The following is a 22608-nucleotide window of genomic DNA, read 5'->3' on the forward strand; positions in this document are numbered from 1 at the left end:
ACTGCTGAGCCTGCGCGTCTGGAGTCTGTGCTCCGCAACAAGAGAGGCCGCGACGGTGAGGGGCCCGCGCACCGCGATGAAGAGTGGCCCCCACTTGCCGCAACTAGAGAAAGCCCTCGCACAGAAACGAAGACCCAACACAGCAAAAATAAATAAATAAACAAATACTTAAAAAAATAATGACTCCCTTCTTTAAAAAAAACAAAAAAAACAAAAAAAATCACTCTGAGCCTTCCTTCCCTTGCAAATGGAGGGTGCTAAGAACTTTAAAAAAAAAAAAAAAAAAAAAATAGAGGCACAAAAAATTAAATGGCTAGCTCCAAGTCACATGACAAGGGAGGCAGCAGTGTTTTCCACAATATTAAGTTGTTATTAAAAACGATGTCTTGAGAAAATGCACCATAGCTAACATCCATTATCCATATTTATACACGTCAAGGGGCTCCTAGAGAATTCTACATTTCTTAAGTTCTGTCAATTACATAATTTTTGAATCTCTTCTAGCCCTATGCTCTAATGTGCTTTCTTAGACACGACACTCATTAGGTTTCCAAGATAAAAGGTTTCTTTTTCAAGTAATCTGTCAATGGAAATATTAATATATCCTTAAATTACTGCTGCATATATTGAGTCAGTTTTGTAAGAGACATCTGGAAAATGTTCATCCTTCTAAATTCACCACTGCTCCCTCAAAACATTCAGGACAAAATTTTACATTTTCAAAACTATACTCTTAACTTGAAAACAGAATATAAACTTGCATATATTGAGGATAGAAAATATCCTATATATTAGGGGCTGGTAGATTATGTCTCTACTGAGACCTACTCTGGTTATGGAATAACTTATCTATAGCCCTATGTTTTGACAATTAATCCCTGTTTTCCCCATAGATACATATCATACAGCACAACTGATGGCATTAGGTTATTGAAAAGTTCAACTAGGCTTGCCTGTGGAGACAGTAAGTGCACAGAACCACATTTTTCATTTTGAAGAGCAATCATAAGGCTGACATAGAATCTCACCGCAGGTATCTGCCTCTCTCCAAGGGAGGCAAAGGCATCATCCCAGGTGCAAATAACTTAGAGGGGCACGTAGTTATCTCAGTAGTTACTACTAGAAACTGAAGTATTGAGCAGATTTCATTTTAAGGTATTCCCATGGTATGATGCCAAATACAGCATTATAGTAAAGGTTCAGTATAACTAAAACAATGTAACTAAAAACGATGCATTACTTTCTGGAGAACTGCTTGTCTCTTTCTTGGTATGCACTCCTGACGCTGCGGTATTGAGCGTAAAAAAGGAAAATGGCTTGCGGCCAGTTTCGTTCCAGGTGCCTGCTCTGGATCTAAGAGCCCCTGGTTGTTCCCCAGAAGAAGGACGTGCTGCCCTGAGGGGGAAGTCTGTATCTCCAAAGAACGGCCCATAAGGCATGCTGACGCATAGATAGTGGTGCATAGATAGTGGTGCATAGATAGTGGCGCATAGATAGTGGCGCATAGATAGTGGGGACAGAATTATGTGGAAATACAAGGTTTACTGATTTGTTGCCTAGTGTTCGTTCTGTGCTGAACTTATATATACATTCATGCTCTTTGAATAAACTTGCCTTGCAACCAAAAAAAACAAAAACAAAAAAAAAACGATGCATTACTTTTCTGAAATACTGCTACCCCTGCCCCGAACTTCTAGTTTAACTTTCTCAATCTGAGCATCTTTTCTCTAGCTTTCCACATTTCTCATTATAGATGTCTTTTACAAAGCTGGGTCAATACATACACTCAATATATGAGTTAGGGAGGTCACAATGCTCATATTGGAAAATTACATGAAAAAATGAAAAACTGGGCTTCCCTGGTGGCGCAGTGGTTAAGAATCCGCCTGCCAATGCAGGGGACACGGGTTCAAGCCCTGGTCCCGGAAGATCCCACATGCCGCGGAGCAGCTGGGCCCGTGAGCCACAATTACTGAGCCTGCGCGTCTGGAGCCTGTGCTCCGCAACAAGAGAGGCCGCGATACTGAGAGGCCCGCGCACTGCGATGAAGAGTGGCCCCCGCTTGCCACAACTGGAGAAAGCCCTCGCACAGAAACGAAGACCCAAACACAGCCATAAATAAAAATAAAAAAAATAAAAAAAAGCTACATTTGAAAAAAAAAAAAAATGAAAAACTTTTTCTAGTAGATTCCTGGTTATGTCAGGACCTAACTTCTTAAAGAAGAAAAGGTTTCAACCTACCATTTGGTTGGTTAGAACAGTGGATTCTAGTTCCTGATGGGCACAACTCTGGGTGACATAAAGGCAGGTATTTTTGTTTTTAAATTAAACGCTTAGCAGCCATCAACTATGTGCCAGATAAGAAGCTAAGCACAGGAGACATGGAGAAATGAGATCCATTCCCTTTCTTCAAAGAACCTACTATGTAGGTGTGTGAATATATCTATCTATCTATCTATAGATAAATAGATAGATATGTACTATGTATATATAGTGTGTGAACATAAAGCACATATGTAGGTATGTAAATATATATCTATCTATATACAGATAGACAGATATGTACTATGTATATATAGTGTGTGAACATAAAGCATAACATTAGAAGGCTGTTTGTATGTGCCAGAGGGATTACACAATTAATGATTTTCATGAGACTTCAAAAGGAGAGAGAATAGGTAATGCTTCATTCAAATTTTTAGTTGTGGAAATGAATAAACGATTCTTAGGAAAAAACCGTCACCTTCTCATTGCTATCTCATCAACAGTCTGGTCTTTATACCAGTGTTTTCTGGGTGGGTAGTTTTTATACAGTAAATAGAGTGGATACTCTGAATAAGAAGTTCTATGGGAGAAAATGTTTAAGGAATATGGCCCCAAGGGGGGCATAATCGTAAATCTGAAATAAACTAACCTCTAGATTTTAAACATAACTTCTCTAATTCCTTTGCTAGTATTGGGTTGGCCAAAAAGTTCGTTCGGTTTTTCTGTAGGATCTTAGTTACAGAAAACCTTTTGGCCAACCCAATACTTGCCTTCCAGGATAACCCTCCTCACCTAGTCACTTAACCCCAAGTTCGTGATAAGAAGTCAGACATACTTTGTTGGTGTCCACAGAGGTGTACAGAAGGAACATAGTATTGTCAATATCTCCACAGTCATCCAAAGTCACAGGACCCACACGCCCTAGGGCAAAATCAGAAAGAGTTAGAGGCCATTGTTGACTTCTTGACTGAAAGACCAGTTACATCCTGACAGAGGATATAAAATAGATTCAAATTGCTCTATTTTACTGAAAAATTATTGACCTTAATGATGTAATCTGAGGGCATCTGGATTGGTTCTTGGCCCTGAGATCTCTGAAGGATATTTTTATAAGAGATGGTATTTAGTTAGAAGGAAAATTCTTTTTCATTGCATTTAGAATGATGACACTAAATGTAATCAGTCAGTAGATTTCTCCTGATTATTAGTGACAAGTTTTTGTTGAGAGTATTTACTAAACTAGTGGCACAGTGTTTGTCACTCCATAATCTAACTTAGATTGTAAAAAGGTCAAAATCCCTTCACTACCATGTATTAGCTGAACACATTGAAAAAGTTAAGTTCTTTAAGTCTCAGTTTTCTCAACTATGAAATTATAGCCATATAGGATGAGCCTATGAAACGGCTGTTTAGGTAAAAGAAAAAAATTGATCAAATATCAGTAATTTCACATGGTTCAATATAATAGTTAATATTTATTTTGTGTTTACTAGACCAGGCTCTGTGCTAAGTGCTTCATATGCATTTATCATATTATTCTTCCCCAAATACCATGACATAGAAGCTGTTATTATCTCCATTTTATTGATGAGAAATCTGAGGTCAGAAATATTACTAACTTGTTCCAGGTTATAGGTACAGGTAGCAGGTGACTAACTGCTGCTTATGATCACAGAGGTGCAGGCAAAAAGGTGGCAGCCACTGCCGTTGCACCTCCCCCATTGTTGAAGCCCTTCCCCCTCTGCTGATTATGACTTTCAAGGGATGTAAAGGGTTGGTGCGCCCCTCAATCCCCCTTCGTTTTTCTCTTTTTCCCCTTTGAGAGCCAGACGTTGAAGACTAGAATATTCAAGCAACTGCATATATGGGGGAAATTAGAAAGCTACTACACATGCCCAGGGGAAGGCAGAGGCTCAGAAAAGACCTAAGAAGACCTTAAGTTTACACCTCAGGCTGATCCTCAGCAGATAGCCTACAACAATAAAAACAGAAACAAAAAGCAAAACCAAAAAAGAGCAAACCCTGGGGAATGAGAAAATTCCCCATTCCCCATGTGATTTCCAGGATTACCGATTATTAGATTCAAATGTCCAGTTTTCAACAAAAAAATCACAAAGCATACAAAGAAACAGGAAAGTATGGTTCATTCAAAATAAGAGAAAAAAAAAAACCCAATGGAAATTATCCCTGAAAAAGACCTGATGGTGGATTTACTAGACAAAGGCTTTAAAACAACTGTCTTAAAGATGCTCAAAGAACTAAAGGAAGGCATGGATAAAGTCAAGAAAATGATGTACGAACAAAATGTAAATAGTAATAAAAAGGTAGAAAACCTAAAAAAGAAACCAGAAAGAAATTCTGGAACTGAAAAGTACAGTAACTGAAATAAAAAATTCACTAGAGGGATCAAAGGCAGATTTGAGCAGGCAGAAGAAAGAATTAGTGAACTTGAATATAGGACAATGGAAATTATCAAATCTGAGGAACAGAAAAAGGATTGAAGAGAAGTGAACAGAGCGTAAGGGACCTGTGGGACATCACCAACCAGACCAATACATGCATTGTGGAAGCCCCATAAGGAGAAGACAGAAAAATGGGTAAAGAGACTATTTAAAAAAATAATGGCTGAAAACTTACCAAATTTGATGAAACACGTGAATATAAACATCCAAGAAGCTCAATAAATGCCAAGTAGGATGAATTCAAAGAAATCCATGCCAAGGCACATTATAATCAAATTGTCAAAAGCCAAAGATATAGAATTTTGAAAGCAGCAAGAGAGAAATGATTCATCACATATAAGAGATGTTTAATAAGATTTATAAGCAGATTTCTCATTATAAACTTTGAAGGCCAGAAGGCAGTGGGCTGATATATTCAAAATGCTAAAAGAAAAAGCTGTCAATCAAGAATCCTTTATTCAACAAAGCTGTCCTTCAAAGTGAAAGGAAAGTAAGACATTCTAAGATAAAAGTTGAGAGGGTTTGTTACCTACCACTAGACCTGTCCTGCAAGAAATGTTCAAGGGAGTCTGGCAGGTTAAAATGAAAGAACAACAGACAGTAACTTGAAGCCATATGAGGAAATAAAGATCTCAGTAAAGGTAAATACACAAGCAATGACAAAATCTAGTATTATTGTAAGAACAATGTGTTACTCCACTTTTTGTTTTCTACGTGACTTAAGAGATGAACAGGGCTTCCCTAGTGGCGTAGTGGTTAAGAATCCGCCTGCCACTGCAGGGGACATGGGTTTGAGCCCTGGTCCAGGAAGATACCACATGCCACGGAAAAACAAAGTCCGTGTACTACAACTACCGAACCTGCACTCTAGAGTCCGTGAGCCACAACTACTGAGCCCACATGCCTAGAGTCTGTGCTCCGCAACAAGAGAAGCCACCACAATGAGAAGCCCATGCACTGCAACCAAGAGTAGCCCCTGCTCGCCACAACTAGAGAAAGCCCACGCGCAGCAACAAAGACCCAGCACAGCCACAAAAAAAAAAAGAGAGAGAGAGAGAGAGGATACATTAAAAAAAATTAGTCTAACAGTTAGTATTATTGTAACTTTTGTTTGTAACTCCCCTTTTTGATTTTGAAGCAATTTAGGAGACTAATGCTTAAAAAAACATTAGTTTCCTACTTGGACACAAAGTATAAAGATGTAATTTTGCAACACCAATGTCTGAAAGGGATGGGAATGGAGCTATTAAAGGAGGAGAGTTTTTGTATTCATTGAAGTTAAACTGGTATAAAGTCAAACTAGAGGGTTATAATTTTAGCATGTAATCCCCATGGTAACCACAAAGAAAACAGCTAAAGAATATACACAAAAAATGAAAAAGGAATTTAAACATTTCACTATAAAAAATAAACAATACAAAAGAAGACAGTAATGCAGGAAATGGGGATAAAAAAGCTATACAGCATATAAAGAACAAATAACAAAGCGACAGAATAAATCTCTCCTTATCAGTAATTACTTTAAATGTAAATGGATTAAATACTCCAATCAAAGATAGAAATTCAAAAATTGGATTAAAAAAGTGATCCAACAGTATGATGTCTATAAGAGATTCACTTTTGATCCAAAGACAGAAATGGGTTGAAAGTGAAAGGAAGGAAAAGGATATTTCATGCAAATAGTAACCAAAAGAGAGCAGAGGTGCCTACACTAATATCAAATAAACAGACTTTAAATCAAAAAAGTTTACAAGAGACAAAGAAAGAAATTCATTATATATTAATAAAACATTCAATAAAGCAAAAATATATAACAAGTATAAACATTTATGTAACCAACAACAGACCAACAAAAAATATGAAGCAAAAATTGGCACAAGAGAAACAGTTCTACAATAATCATTGGAGATTTTAATACTCCACTTTCACTAATGGATAGAATAACAAGACAGAAGATAAGTAAGGAAATAGAGGAGTTGAACAAAATGATAAACCAACTAGATATAATAGACAAATACAGAACATTCTACCCAACAACAGAATGCACATTTTTCTCAAGTGCCTGTAGGACATTTTCCAGAATAGACCATATGTTAAGCAACATATTAAGTCTCAGTTAAAATTTAAAAGATAGGTATCATACAAAGTATCTTCTCTGACCACAATGAGATGAAGTTAGAAATCAACAACAGAAGGAAAACTGAAAAATTCGCCAATTTGTAAAAATTAAACAGCACACACTTAAATAACCAATGGCTCAAAGAAGAAATTACAAGGGAAAAGTTTTAAGACCTAGAGATAGATAAATATAAAAATACAACACACCAAAACTATGGGACACACACAATCAAAGCAGTGCTAAGGGGAAATTTATAGCCATAAATGCTTACATTAAAAAACAACAAAGGTCTCAAATCAACACCCTAACTTTACAACTTAAGGAACCAGTTAAAGAAGAACAAATTAAACCCAAAGCTAGCAGAGGAAGGAAGCTGTAAAGATTAGAGCAGAGATAAATGAAATACAGAATAGAAAATCAATCGAGGAAATCAATGAAACCAAAAGCTGGTTCTTCAAAAAGTTCAACAAAATTGACAAACCTTTAGCCAGATAGAGTAAGGAAAAAAGGAGAAGACTTGAATTACTAAAATCATAAATGAAAGTGGAGACATTACAACCAATTCTAAGGAAATAAAAAGGAATATAAGGCAGTACCATGAGCAACTGTATGCCAAAAAATTGGATAACCTAGATGAAATGAACAAATTTCTAGAAACACAAAACCTACCAAAACAAAACCATGAAGAAACAGAAAATCTGAATAGACCGATAACTAGTAAGGAGACTGAATCAGTAGTCAAAAATCTCCAGACCCTCTACCCACTAAGAAAGGGCCCTGAACCTAATGACTTTACCAGTGAATTCTACCAAACATTAAAAAAATAATTAACACCAATCCTTCTCAAACTTTTTCAAAAACCTGGAGAGAAACACTGCCTAACTTATTCTATGAGGCTAGAATTACTCTGATACCAAAGCCAGACAATGACACAAAAAGAAAAGAAAACTACACACCAATATCCCTTATGAACATTGATCTAAAAATCCTCAACAAAATATTTGTAAACAGAATTCAGTAGCATATTCAAAGGAGAATACAACATGACCAAATAAGATTAATTCCTGAAATGCAAGGATGGGTCAACATATAAAAATTAATCAATATAATACACTACAAGAGAATGAAGAAAAAAACCACATGATCATATGAATTGATGCAGAAAAAGCATTTTACAAAATTCAATACTTTCATGATAAAACACGCAACAAACTAGGAACAGAAGGAAACTACCTCAACATAATAAAAGCCATATATGAAAAACCCACAGCAAACATCATACTCAATGGTGAAAGACTAAAAACTTTTCCTCTAAGATCAGGAACAAGGCAAGGATGCCCAATTTCACCACTTCTATTCAACATAGTACTAGAAGACCTAGCCAGAGCATTTAAGCAAGACAAAAAAGGCATCCAAATTGGAAAGGAAGAAGTAAAATTAACTCTGTTCACAGAAAATATGATTCTATATGTAGAAAACTCACAAGATTCCAAACACAAATAACCTGTTAGAACTAATAGAAGAGTTCAGCAAAGTAGCAAGATACAAAGTCAACACAAAAAAAATCATTTCTATACACTAACAATGAACCATCAGAAAATGAAATTAAGAATACAGTTTCATTTAAAATAGCATCAAAAAGAATAAAATACCTAGGAATTAACTTAACCAAGGAAGTGAAAGACCTGTACAATAAAAGCAACAAAACATTTCTGAAAGAAACTTGAGAAAACATCAATAAATGAAAACACATCCCATATTCAAGGATTGAAAGACTTAATATTGTTAAGAAATCAATATTACCCAAAGCAACTGACACATTTAATGCAACCCCTATCAAAATCCCAATGATATTTTTTGCAGAAATAGGAAAACTCATCATAAAATTCAGATGGAATCTCAACGGACCCTGAATAGCCAAAACAAATCCTGAAAAAGAAGAACACAGCTGGAGGAATCACACTTCTTGATTTCAAAACTTACTACAAAGCTACAGTAATCAAAAGATACTGGCATAAAGTCAGACAAATAGACCAATGGAATAGAATAGAGTGTCCAGAAATAAAACACTGCATATATGGTAAAATGATTTTCGAAAAGGGTGCCAAGACTATTCAATGGGGGAAAACATAGTCTTTTCAACAAATGGTGGTGGGAAATTTGATATCCATATGCAAAAGAATGAAGTTAAGACCCTTTGATAATGCCATATACAAAAGTCAACTCAAAATGCAGCCACAACTTAAATATAAGACATAAAACTGTAAAATCCTTAGAAGAAAACACAGGGCAAAAGCGTCACAACACTGAATTTGGCAATGATTTCTTGGATGTGATACTAAAAGGCATAGGCCACAAATGAAAAAGTAGACAAATTGGACTTCATGAAAAGTTTAAAAATTTTGCGCATAAAACGGCAGCACAGTGAAAAGACATCTCACACAATGGGATATAACATTTGCAAATCATATATCTAATAAGGGATTAATATCCAGAATACACAGAGAACTCCTAAAACTCAACAATAACAACAGAAAACAACACAATTCAAAAATGGACAAAGAAAAGAAAAAAAAAAATGGACAAAGGACCTGAATAGACATTTTCCAAAGAAGATATACGAATGACCAATAAGCACCTGAAAAGGTGCTCGACATTACTATTCATTAAAGAAATGCAAGTCAAAATGACAATGAGATACCACTTCGTACCCATTAGGATGGCTAATATATATATTTCTCTCTCCTCATCAACATATATATATATATATATATATATATATATATATATATATATATATATATATATAAAAATAAAAGTGTTGATGAGGATGTGGAATATTGGAACCCTTGTGCACTACTATTGGTAGGAATGTAAGATGGTATAGCCATTGTGTAAAACAATATGATGGTTTCTCAAAAAATTAAAAATGAGATTTCCATATGATCCAGCAATTCCATTTCTGGGTATGTACTCAAATAAATTGAAAGCAGAGTCTTGAAGACACCTTTATACACTGATGTTCATGGAAGCATTCTTCACCTTAGCGAAAACATGGAAGCAACTCAAGTGTCTATCGACAGATGAACGCATAAGCAAAACGTTGTATATAATATGATGGAATATTATTCAGCCTTAAAAAGGAAGGAAACATATCCTACAATATGGATGAAACTTGAGGACACCATGCTAAGTGAAATAAGGCAAGCACAAAAAGAAAAATATTGTATGATTCCACTTATATGAGGTACATATAAATCATAATCATAAGATTAGGTGGTCAAAATTGTAGTAAAAATCATAAAGACAAAAAGTAGAATGGTGGTTTCCAGGGGCTAGAGGGAGGGGAGAATGGGGAGTTCTTGTTTAGTAAGAATAGAATTTCAGTTTTGCAAAATGAAAGAGTTCTGGAGATGGAGGATGGTGATGGCTGCACAACGATATGCATGTACTTAATGACACAGAACTGTACACTTCAAAGTGGTTAAGATGGTAAATTTTATGTTATGTGCATTTTACCACAATAAAAAAAAATTGAGAAAAAATGCACATAAAGTCACTGGCAGAACTTGGGATTCAGGGAATGATTAATGACTCTCCCTCCCTCCCTGTATTTTCAGGGGAGCAGAAGTGATCTCTTCCTGTCATTGTCATACCCCACAGATGCTGGTACAGCCCTCAGTCTTTACTGCTGGGTGTCTGCTGCCCTCTGAAGCCAAGAAAAGAAGGCTCACTCTGCAACAGGATAAAGGTTTTCCAGAGTAAAGGTTTCAGGCAAGTTAGAGAAGTGAACCATCATTTGTCTTTTACGTAATACACATTAAATCTAAAAGGAAATTTCTTCCTAGTATCTGGACGAGATCTGGGAAATGAAAGACAGAAGTTTCCATAGGGGTTTGTGTAGCAAAGGAATGTTGATCCATGTGGCTCAGAGGCACATGTATTGGGAGCTTTTGGATGGCACTGCTATGAGAGGTTTTTTAGTTAGAGAAGTAACACAGGGTCCTTGATCCCTGAAGGACAGAAAGGGAGATATGGAAGGACAAAAATCAAACGGCAGCTATTTCTCTTCTTGCTGGTCTCTAAGCAGAGTCAGGACATCACTGCCCAAAATGCCCTGTGATGAGCCTGGTCATAAGTACAGGGCCTGAGCTACCTGCTCTTTCTTTGATATCCAAAGATTCTGAAGTTCTGAAGCATAAACCGGGGTCTAGTTATAGATTATAGCATCCCCAAGGTTTATGCAATTATGTTTGCCTCCAATTAAGTTAAAGGTATTTAGCTGTTGATTCATTTATTGCCACACCCTCTCTTTGCTTCCCAAAGTCTGCCCACAGGGCCCATATTTCATCAGATTCCTCTAGAAACTGTTAGGTAAGTGTTGTTTGCTCCTAGGAGACCGGTACCTTCAAAAGTGACGTTCCTGAAAGCATGAGCAAATTTAGGGGTGGTAACTTCTTCTCCATTTGCAAGAAATATCTTCAACATGTGTCCAAAGAGCAAGACTCCATCAAAGTAGGCAGCAGCGAAATCATTTTTCGCCTGAATGAGAAAGGAAAATCTCAAAATGAGTTCCCAAAAAAAAGATTCTGGTCTTGAACCTGGAGAAAAACATTCTTGGGGTCAGCAGGGTAACTGGAAAGGTAAAGGAACATTAGGGGAATTGTAGGGGTGGTATTAAAGGAAGTTTTGGAAAAACTTTTCTTGGACCAGGGCTCTTTATCATCTCCACGTGACAATTCTGTCTTCTCTTGGGATCAATAAACTGCAAACCCTGCCTTTAGGGAAGTATCTAAAAGCGGCTGTGCTTCCTCCTTCCCACGATGAGAAAATATTTCACTTCGACCAGGAAGGACAACATACAGCATTTTCGATTCCTGTAAGGTTTTATATAGAAATAATGCTTTCATTTAAGAGGAAAAGAGAACAGCAACAAAAACAACCCCACTGCCTTTGAGTATCCTGATGGGGTGGGAAGAGTTTTCATTGGATGATACCATTGAATTTGCTTTGGAGATAGTCCTGATTGGGTGTTAGTTCAAGCCACAAAGGTCTGCCCTGGGGAACATAAGAAGGGGGTCAGAATTCCTCTGCCTTTGCAACAGTCGTGTGGTTGTCTTCACAGAGATGGGCTATGGATTAAAAGTTCTGTGCCCCCCTGAGACCACGTGAGTTCTGTCGGCTCAGACACTTTGGAACTCCCACCTGTGAAGAATCAGACTTTTGCCAGAGCCTAGAAGCTGTGCAAATGATATGTGAATACTACACCCAGAAGTATATTTGCTAGAAAATATAAAAAGGAAAAACTAAAACACTGCTCATTGGTTTCAGTGTCTTTTGCTGAAATCATCCTTTCATGACATGAAAAGAATGAGTTAAGACCCAGCCCCCAAAGGGGTTGCAGCCCCTAATTTTGGCAGGGTTGCAAAACACAGGGCTTAGAACTGCTAGTCTAGGCAAAGCTGTGATTCTCTCAAAGGTCCCCAACTTTCCTCACTGCTCTTTGGGCCTTGTCATCCCCAAGTTGTTCAGGGTCCTCAGGACAGACTGTCCCCCCACTTCCCTCTCTAACCTGCTCTCAGCTGTGTCTGAGGGCAGAAAACATCCGATGAATTCAGTCACGTTACGGTGCAGTGACTGATAAAACCCGAAGTGGTATTACAGGCAGGGGTCTTGCATTTAATGATTTTTTTAAACTATATTTTTAAAATTTCTTTATTTTATTTTTTTCCGCCGTGTCTGGTCTTCTTTGCGGCACGTGGGCTTCTCTCTAGTTGTGGCGTTTGGGTTTTCTCTCTCTAGTTGTGGCGTGCGGGCTCCAGAGTGCATGGGCTCTGCGGTTTTTGCGGCACGCGGGCACATGGACTCTCTAGTTGAGAGTTGAGGCATGTGAGCTCAGTAGTTGTGGCGCGCGGGCTTAGTTGCCCCGCGGCATGTGGGATCTTAGTTCCCTGACCAGGGATCAAACCCGCGTCCCCAGCATTGGAAGGCGGATTCTTTACCACTAGACCACCAGGGAAGTGCTGAGACATTAATGATTTAATGTCCAATTGGAGGTTCTTTTTCTGGGACAAATGCTAAACCAGATGGGATGCTGGGATAAGAGGAATAAACCAGGCCTTGCCTGGACAAAGTTGAACAATGGCCAACCTAATTAAAAAAAAAGGGACAATGTCTTAACCTAGGAATATGTATCTCTAGAGGTAGAACTGTGGTATCAGGGCCAGCAGAAAGTTGCTTTAGGATGTAGGGAACTTCATTTATCTTTCATTGCTTAATTTCTACCTCCCCTACGTTAGCAGGGCTTCTTCTGATCTTCCCACACTGTCATTTCTGTTCTGATGTCACAGCAGTGTGCACTGTGGTGTTGATCTAGAGCCTAGCACAGTGACATATAGTAACAGTTTTAGCAGCAGGAATCCTGCTATTGGCCTTAGTTAACATCTGTTGAGTGAATTGGAACAAGTGAAAAAAATGAATTGCTCATTTTAGAATTTGGGTCCCAAATGGAAGAATGATATTTTACCCTTGCCAAAAAAATAATAATATATACGTATATGAAGCTTACCAGTGATAAATTCTTGGAGAAAGAGCTATTTGAGACAGAATTTTCAGGAGGCAGTGTCAGAACAAGAACATTTTTCATATAGTCAGGGGCTGTGACATTGTCCATGAAGTAGTGGTCACTGGAATAAAAAGTACAAGTTCCTCATGAAAATTAGATTCCTCCAAAAATAGAAATGGAGCTTCTACAATTCATAGAGCAGCCTTGAAATAGTTTAAAACATCTTTTTCCTGCAAAACGTTCTACTTTTCCCAGATAAGTTTCTTCTACACCTGCTACCTTGAATAGAAGAAATTAGGCAGCTGTGGTTAACATACACAAATGGAAAGGAAGATCAGAATACAGATACTTATTTGAGGAAGATTTTTTGGGGGCTCTGGGCACATAAGCTTGTTTTCAAGGCTTAATGACCCTTGGTTTATACCTGGAAACTTTCTTTTCCTTAAGTGCTTATAACACTTTAGAGATTTATGGATAGGATAGAGAGAAAGTTTATGAATTAAATTTACTTTCCAGATGGTGAAACATAAGCATGAAAAGACTAAGCATTTTCTCTAACATTGTAAGCTTCTTAACATTAGATTATCGGTCCTTGTATCCTTGACTCCTAGACAGTATTTGGCACGTTGTGGACCCTCAATACCGTCTGGGATGGCACTGCCAATCATATGGGTCCCAAGCTTCCTAATCATTTTAATGTTTTAATATGCAAATAATCTAACAAGCTTGAACCGCTGTAACTAGGATGACCATCATTTAATAGGCAAACAGTAGGTGAACACATCTATGTACAGAGGACTGTGTTGAATAGTTTGCTCATATTGTCCATCTAATCCTAAAAGCACCCTTATAAAGTAGACATTTTTATTCTCACTTTACAAATGAGAATCTCATGATATACTAAGGAATACCCAAGAGTCAAATGAACCAGAAGCGTCAGAGTCAGAATTTGAACCCAAGTTATGTCTAGTTTCAAATGAATCTATCTCATGATCATTCCGAAACAGACCCAGAGGTCCTTAGGGAATAGTGACAAAAGAATGCCAATACTTTGGCAATTGATTGAGGATTTGCTAAAAATAAAATTACACCAACCTGGTTACATTGAGGCCTCCTTCCAGAGGGCAAAGCAGCTATTGAAAGCAGCTATCACTGTGGTTGTAGGAATAAAATGTTGATCATTTTGCCCTCTTTTTTGTATTCTGCAGCTAAAAGGCTCAGTTGACTAAATTATCTTTGCGAACAAGATAGGCCTGCAGTTCCTATGCCTCATTTTTCTCAATACCGGGACAAGTGCATTTAGTGTGGGTGAAATGACTAGGCAAATATGATATAGTGCAGGAATAGCTTCTGGTCTGAATACGGACAGGGAATGATTAATGATCCAATCAGATAAGTGAAGTCATATGATCTAGCTGATGGGGCAAGGGACACAGGTGTACCAGCAACACCTTTTTTAAGCCTAATCTGACTCAGATATTACCTTTGCACAGTTTGTTTGTGGGGTTTCCAACCATGTTAGAAAATGACTAGTAAAAAGAGGGGATGTGATAAAAGGTAGTTTCTGTTCTCCAGAATTTTCTCCCCTTAGCTCCAGATAAGTGCAGAGGAAAAGATAACCACCCAGTGACTATACCACAGAGGGCAAAGAATAACTGTGTAAATCAAATTCACTTAACGGGAACTTTTCTCTTACCGAAGGAGGCTGAAGGAAAAATAATCTAGGACCAAAGGCCATTAGCAATTGAAGGCATAGATAGGGCCCACGTTCTCAGAAATATGATTGGGATATTAGTTGATTTATTACTGCCTGGAAAAAAAACACCTTAAAATCAGGCTGAAGACCAGGATCTTTGTTGAATGAGCATGTGGGTTTCATGGGGATTTCATGAAACTTTTGTATTTAGACATGATAGTTATGTCAAAGGTATACATCTCTGCTAAGGCTATAATTAATTAAATAAGAATGAGGGTGTGATAAAGAAGAAACGAAACACTGGTTAAAGTATTATCTTCATAGAGAATCCCATTTTAGGCTGTGCAAAACGTGAGAAAAGAGAATATCTTCCAGAAATCCTTAGAGTATTTCCTTTCTGAAAGGAGGAGAGTTCTTCCAAATATTATACCTACTTGAAAAAATCCACTAGAATAATGACAGTGTCTTCAGCCACTGCTCGGTCACCCTTGAGGACGTTGATGGTGTTTGGTGTACCACACATAACAATCACTGCAGGAGAGAGAGCAAGACAGGGAGAGAAATATACAATAGTCTACTCCCAAGCAGGAAGGTAACCAGGGGCCTGAATTTGAACCCAGTAAGTCCATGCTACATTCGTGTTTTAAGATTAACACCAGTTCCTCCAATTTACTCCCCCCTCCTTTTATTTTTCATTTACAGTCATAGAATCAGAGGAGAGCTGCATGGGATCTTAAAAAGAATCATCTAGTCCTTCCCCTTAATTTTATTGATTTAAGGAGACTGTAGCTAAAATGCCAATGAGATAAAAAACTGGTGGATGAATGATTCTGATAGTCAAGTATTTGAGTGTGGCTTAGTGCTTATTCCATTACACGAGGCTGGAGTAGTTATATAGAAGCTATTTTCAGTGGTAAGGGAAGGGCACTGCCACTTGTAAAGTAGTTGGAAAAGATATAAATTAATGTGAGAATTTATGAAGTCTTCCTAAGCACCTTTCCTTGGGTTTTGGTTGCAGCTTCTTAGCTCAGAGCTCAGTGATTTCAGTGGTCGAGTTCCAGTCTGATTCTCTAAGCTCTCCTATCCACTGCAGCCAGATTTCCCAAATGCACGGCTTGATGAGAAGGATGAATAAGCTGGGAGACACTTCATTAGATCTGTTCACACACTGTGTTGTCCAGTTGAAGTGTAAACACTTTAGGGACATGACTCGTCTTATATTTCTTGTTCCCCATATCTTGGTTAATGTTTTGCAAATGTAGGCTCTTAATATGGCAAATGCTTAATTGTAACAGCAAATGATATTTCAAGCGATACCAGGAAATCCTGACAAGCAAGAACATTTCCTCGTAGAAAATTCCACAGTTGATTCCTTTGCTCCTGATATATTCTTATTTGCAAAAAGAATTCTGTGGAAAGTGAAATAAATCACCAAATAACTTAGTATCCCATTGGCCTTTCACACTTGGCCTATAACTGAGAGATCATTAGGCAGGTAAAATACCGACAGAGTAAAGCAAAGTGAGACAATCCTTGCCTACCTGGTAATTTTGCTTAAGGCTACATATCAATAAATAAGTCCTCTTGGTCACCAGGGGACCAGGGTTCAGAATATTTGAGAATCTGTCACAAATCCAACAATATATTAGATTGTGGTGAACATAAAAAGCAGTTTACTGGTGGTGGATCGTGATATCATTTTTGGCTTATAAAAGCTGGATTTTAGCATCATCATTACTTTCATAATGTTAATATATTTGCTCAACATTACTTTGCTAATTTCTCTCAGAGGATAAGGTTTTAATCATCAAAAGGAACAGTATAATGTAGTTGCATGCAGCTACAGATCTCTGCAAATATACAAAGTATATAGTAACGACGATAGCTCTGTGGTGGTAGATTTGTCAAAATGACTCATAGGGAGGTGGCAGTTGTGGGGACGTAGCTAGCCAAAAATTATCTTCATGTCTTCTTACCATTGCTTTTCCTGTTCTGGTTCATTAAGATACGCTGAAACTCGTTATCTCCTCTCAGCGTCTCCTTGAAGGAAAGTTTCTGAGAAAAATAGGAAACTCCAGCCTCCAGAGCATTGAGGTACCTAGAACAGAAAAAAAGAGAAACTCTAAGAAATCAGCCTAGTTTCTTCATGGCTTTCCATGTTGTTTGCTCACTGTTTACAGATCTGTCCAGGGACTTGTTCACCTAAAATTCATTTCTACCACTAACACAATAGACAATACACAGTGTGATACCAATGGTTAGGACTACAAACATCTAACTTAGGGAAAGTTTTAGGGAATCTTCGTGTATATATACAGATAGTAGACATTTGGCAAATCCCTTATAAGGGCTTCTTGTTATTTGCTGAAGGAAGACTATTCTGCTTGTCCCATTATCACAGATAAATGGAAACTTTTGAATCTATAGTACAAAAATTCAGAGTTGATACGAATAATTTCTCCTACTGTGTGAAACGGACTTTTGTGTGCTCTAAGTTCGCCCCAAAATTTCTAGGATGCTGCCTTAGGGTTGATTCTTGTTGTTCCCTGGATGTGCGTTCTCAGTGGTACCCTATTTTAGTCCTCTGAATGCTTTGGTGGAGAGCTACTGCAGACTCCTTCAAGAGATTCTTTCTGCCACCTTTGCTGGAGTTGTGTGAGCCTTGTGATTTTATTTTAGCAATGGTATCCAATATCCTGTTCTCCCCACCACCCTTTTTCCTCTGAAAAGCTGTGAGAGAAATGATTTCTAACTCGTGTAGGACAGGCAGAATGCGTATTCTCTGCTATCATATGTTGCACGGTAATATGACAGCATTTACTTCTGGTTTCCCTTCTCCTTATCTGTAAAATGGAGATCATAGTACTCGTTCTCTTTTCTTTAGAGGGTTTATTTTCATCAAAATATATTTATTGGGACTTCCCTGGCGGTCCAGTGGTAAAGAATCCGCCTTACAATGCAGGGCACGTGGGTTCAATCTCTGGTCAGGGAACTAAGATCCCACCTGCTGGGGCAACTAAGCCCGCGTGCCACAACTATTGCGCTCACACTCCTCAACTAGAGCCGTGTGCCGCAACTAAGATCCGACGCAGCCAAAAAATAAAAAAATAAATAAATAATAAATCTAAAATATATATATAAATATTTATTGCTAGGTCACGTATGCCATTTGGGAAGAATTAGAAAAAAATTTAGTCAATGTATTTACGATTACATAGACACTTTATGTCAATCACATTGAGACAACAAAATAAATCAGATCACTGTTAACTAAAAAACTCTGAGAAAATGCAACTTTTTGAAAATATGTTTAAAAAACATTTATTCAGAGTTCTCAAGACATATAACACACTCCATATGATTCCTTTTTATTAATATGAAACATTAGCTGCACACCCTATAGAATAAACGTTCATTATTCAATTGAATCTGTAGATCTCATATCCTAAGACTGTCAGCCTCAACATCAGACTCTCCTTCTTACACCACTACATTCTAGTAGTTAATAACAATTTGGGTAGAGGTCAGGAAGAAAATTGTGGCCACCTTGAATAACTCCATGCACTCCTTTTAGGAAATAAATATTAAGTAACTTTTAAAACATGTTCTTGAAAAGACATTTTTCATTTGCTGTACGGCAAAACTAACACAACATTGTAAATCAACTATACTCCAATAAAAATTCTTTTAAAAAGAGAGACGTAGATGTAGAGAACAGACATGTGGACGCAGTGGGGGAAGAGGAGGGTGGGACGAATTGGGAGATTAGGTTTGACATAAATACATTACCATGTGTAAAAGAGATAGCTAGTGGGAACCTGCTGGATAGCTCAGGGAGCTCAGCTCGGTGCTCTGTGATGACCTAGGTGGGAGGGAGCGGGGGAGGGAGGTCCAAAAGGGAGGGGATATAGACATGCATATAGCTGATTCACTTAATTGTACAGCAGAAACTAACACAACATTGTAAAGCAATTTTACTCCAATAAAAAAAAAAAAAGAAAGTGCTTAGTGCAATGTTTGGCAAAAAGTAAGGACTCAAAGAAAGTTGCTGTTAAAAAAAAAAAAAAGACATTTTTACCGGCTGCTACTGATTTAGATCATGGAATCAGTGAAGTGTTGTACACTTCCAAGTGAAATTGCAATTTGACCTAAAGTTAATGGGTATCTACTTCAGAGAGCTATGCTTAATATATCTAGTTCAAATAGGAGTAACAAACAGCCTTATCTAAATATATCTACAGCTTAAGAATGAAATCAATTAAATGTAAGCTATGTACCATTTGTGTGTAAGAAAGTGGGCTGGTTTCCACTCCCAATGCTACTATTCATGGAAGGCATGTCTGATAATAACTAGTGGCCTGCTGAGGGTTTATGGCTTCTCTCCCTGCTAAGTGCCAGAAGGATATTAATGGTCCTGCTTACCAGAAACAGTCCTCAGACTCGGTACTATTCTTGAAAACATAGGCAGTGTTCCAGGAAAAAGTTTTGAATGGAAAATAATCGACCTTCCAAAAGTCAACCAAGAAGTACATCAACTTCCTAGCTGGAGTCATCAGCCTGGTTAAAGTTTCTTTGTAGTCACACGACAATCCAAAACTTCCAGCTGAAATCATGGGATACTTCAAATCTGTGTCAAGGCTATGCCAAGAGGTGAGAAAGAAACCAATATCAGGATTAACCTAAGTAGTACAAATAAGATCCCTCTTTAAGCTGTTTCAGCGTGTGGGTATAAATAACAAAAATGAAACAGGGTCACTCAAGCAGGTGTTCGACGTATATAGGTCTGTCCCTCACAGGTGAATCTAAAACAGTATTTACTGAACGTATGCTACGTTCTAAGCATACTCTGGGTGTTTTCTTGTATATGTGGCTTGGTTACTTCGATTTATTCTAAAATGAGTTGTCATTTGGGTTGTCCTAACATCTAGGCTAGGACATATGGACTTCGGGGAGTAGGGCAGAGAAAAAATAGAAAATGGGCCACCATAGCTACTACAAATGTTGTAAAGCCCAGAAGATGCCCTCTGCAGCTTCCCTCTGTGCATTGCCTTATTTCCAGCTCTTCTACGGACGGCCTTTGAGACAGACATCACCTGAGGACCTTACTGTTTTCCTTCCGCTGCCTGGCACACGGGTCTGCTTGTGGTCCCTTAAACATAGCAAGCTTTATTTTCTACCAGGGTCTTTACAGATGCCAGAAATGCTGTTCCCCTCTGTCTTTGCCTGGTTGATACTTACTCATCCATCAGGTCCTTAATTAAACATCTCTTTATCCATCAGGAGAGCTTTCCTTGATAACTAAGACCAGGAATCATGGGTGAGAACCTGTTTAATATCTGTCTCCTCCACCAGACTGCAAGCGCCACAAAGGTGGAATCACGCCCAGCTTGTTCACCGCAGCATTTCCGGTCTGCCTGCTTTATGTGTAGATGCTTAAGATGTATTTGATAAAGGGAGGAAAATGACCTCCCCTTCCATCTTTGGTGCTCCACTGAAAGGTTTCACTTGGGTGTCCTGCTTGCATTTCAAACTCCTCATGGTCACGGTGAAATTTGTCTCTTATTTTTGTTTCTCAAAACTGTTCCTTATCCTGATTTTCCCATTTCTTTTAGCGTTTTGATATCTCAAAGCCTTTTCAACTACTTTTCGTCCCACACTCCAATATCCAATCAGTTATCAAATGCTATTGATTCTACTTTTAAATATCTTTAAGGCGATGCTCCTATTCCAAGTCGACTGCTTTCTCGCTAGTTCAGGATCTCCTCCTCCCCTGTTGACTTTCCTGTCCTCAGTCTCTCCTGTTGGGCTCCAGCCTTTCCTATACACTGTTGCCAATTATTCTTCCCAAAGTTGAGCTGCTTCCGATGGCACTTCCCCGCTGTTTTAGTGGTTTCTGATGCAAATCTAATTAAAAACCCTTCCCTCACTTAGAACTCATGACCACCCAAATATGGCCCTATCTAATTTTTGGAGTTTTATCTCTACTATTCCCCTATACATCTCTTGCACCCCAGTTAATACAGACTTTCACAAATTTTCTACACTTCCCTGATGCTTTGCTTTTACATATACTTCTCCCTCTGCTGGCTGGGATGCTTATCACCTCATCTCTACCCACTACAATTTAACCCATTCTTCAACACTCAACTCATATACCATCTCCTTCATGAAGTCTTTCTCCTCTTGAAGCTTAATTCTCCCAACCAGAGGGACCACTTCCACTGTGCATCCATAGCACCTTGCTTGTACTTCTCTAAGGGAACCTGTCCCACTCTGCCTTGTATTGGTCACCAGTGTCCTTGTCCTCTATTTTACTTAATTGTCTCCACTCTGACACAACAAAAATGTGTCTTTGCACACGGAAGTTCCTCATAAGTGGTGAATCAATGTTCTACTTCTCCTTTCCTTCTGGGCACACTCTCCAGCGAGATCAGTAAATGGTCAGGTAAGATGACAGTTGGGAATGGGCACAAGGAAGAGTAAGATTCTGTATTCGTCTGCACTTCGGGACAGAAGACGAGGTCAGACGTGCTTCTGTGGGGTGTCTATGGTCTGTGTGGGTGTGAACGTCTGAGTCTGTTTATACAGCTGAGTGGGAGGTGTGAGAAGCAGACTTTGCAACAGAAATTTCAGAAGTCTAATGTCTACCCTTCAAAACCTATTGCAAGGGTTCCTTCAGCATAGTTTTCTCTGTGCAGACAAATGGTCATCCTTGATTCACGGGGAGATGGAACAGGTGAAAGAAAGGCATGTGAGAGGGATTTGGATTGGGGGAGGGGTGATCTGGCAAAACAAAGTGTTTTGCAGTGAGGAGAATTACACTGAGTGAAATGATCGAAAGGGATGAGGGTGATTTTCCCAAAGACAGGAAGTATTTCCACTCTAAATACAGTGGAAGCTTTTTCTTTTTTTCTAAGCTGATAAGGGCACTGTGCAAAGTACTTTAGTATGTTATACATATAATCCTCAAATAGTGCTCTGAAATAAGAACCCTGCTACCTTCCCTATTCTTACGGCCCTAAGGATGGAACGGAGCCCTGTTAATGCCCTAGGGTGCTGCACTTTCCTTTGTGTTTGGGTACATTCTGCCCATACTTCTGGGAAGATTTCCTTTATTCAACTCTCAAAATATCTAAGTTCACCATCTTCCGTTTCCTGCCTGGAGTCTAACTTTTCACCTCTACCTTTTTGCTTTTCAAGCTCAGATGTTAGTAACTGAACTGGAATATCTACTGTCATCCACCCCACACTGAGCAAAGGCAGAGTCACCCGGATGAGGGAATGACAGTTATAGAGAGACTGTAAAATACGAGGGCCCTGGCACCCTCAGTTGTATTGCCTTGACTAGACCACTGTTTGATAAATCATTTAAATCTTGATATGATGTCCTGACTTCAATTCATAGGGGCATGAAAACAACAAACCAAACTACTTACTACATCTGGAAGGTGGAATAGGTACACGTGGGCCCCATGAGGACACATCCCATCTGTTTTTTCCT

General features: G+C 38.4%; 1 protein-coding gene across 4 annotated transcripts in view; it reads right to left on the minus strand.

Moving 5' to 3' along the window:
- The window catches only part of GUCY2C (guanylate cyclase 2C), a 114652-nt gene that overhangs the window by 44700 nt on the left and 47344 nt on the right, over nucleotides 1-22608 (minus strand). For all 4 annotated transcript variants that reach the window (XM_036864668.1, XM_036864669.1, XM_036864670.1 and 1 more), the window contains exons 5-11: nucleotides 22544-22608; nucleotides 19530-19745; nucleotides 17084-17205; nucleotides 15542-15638; nucleotides 13415-13532; nucleotides 11253-11388; nucleotides 3101-3186 (exon numbers count right to left, since the gene is read on the minus strand). In XM_036864668.1, coding sequence (XP_036720563.1) covers nucleotides 3101-3186; nucleotides 11253-11388; nucleotides 13415-13532; nucleotides 15542-15638; nucleotides 17084-17205; nucleotides 19530-19745; nucleotides 22544-22608 — 840 coding nt within the window. The remainder of the gene's footprint in view (nucleotides 1-3100; nucleotides 3187-11252; nucleotides 11389-13414; nucleotides 13533-15541; nucleotides 15639-17083; nucleotides 17206-19529; nucleotides 19746-22543) is intronic.

Source organism: Balaenoptera musculus, chromosome 10 (assembly GCF_009873245.2).
Source record: "Balaenoptera musculus isolate JJ_BM4_2016_0621 chromosome 10, mBalMus1.pri.v3, whole genome shotgun sequence".
NCBI classification, from domain to species: domain Eukaryota; kingdom Metazoa; phylum Chordata; class Mammalia; order Artiodactyla; family Balaenopteridae; genus Balaenoptera; species Balaenoptera musculus.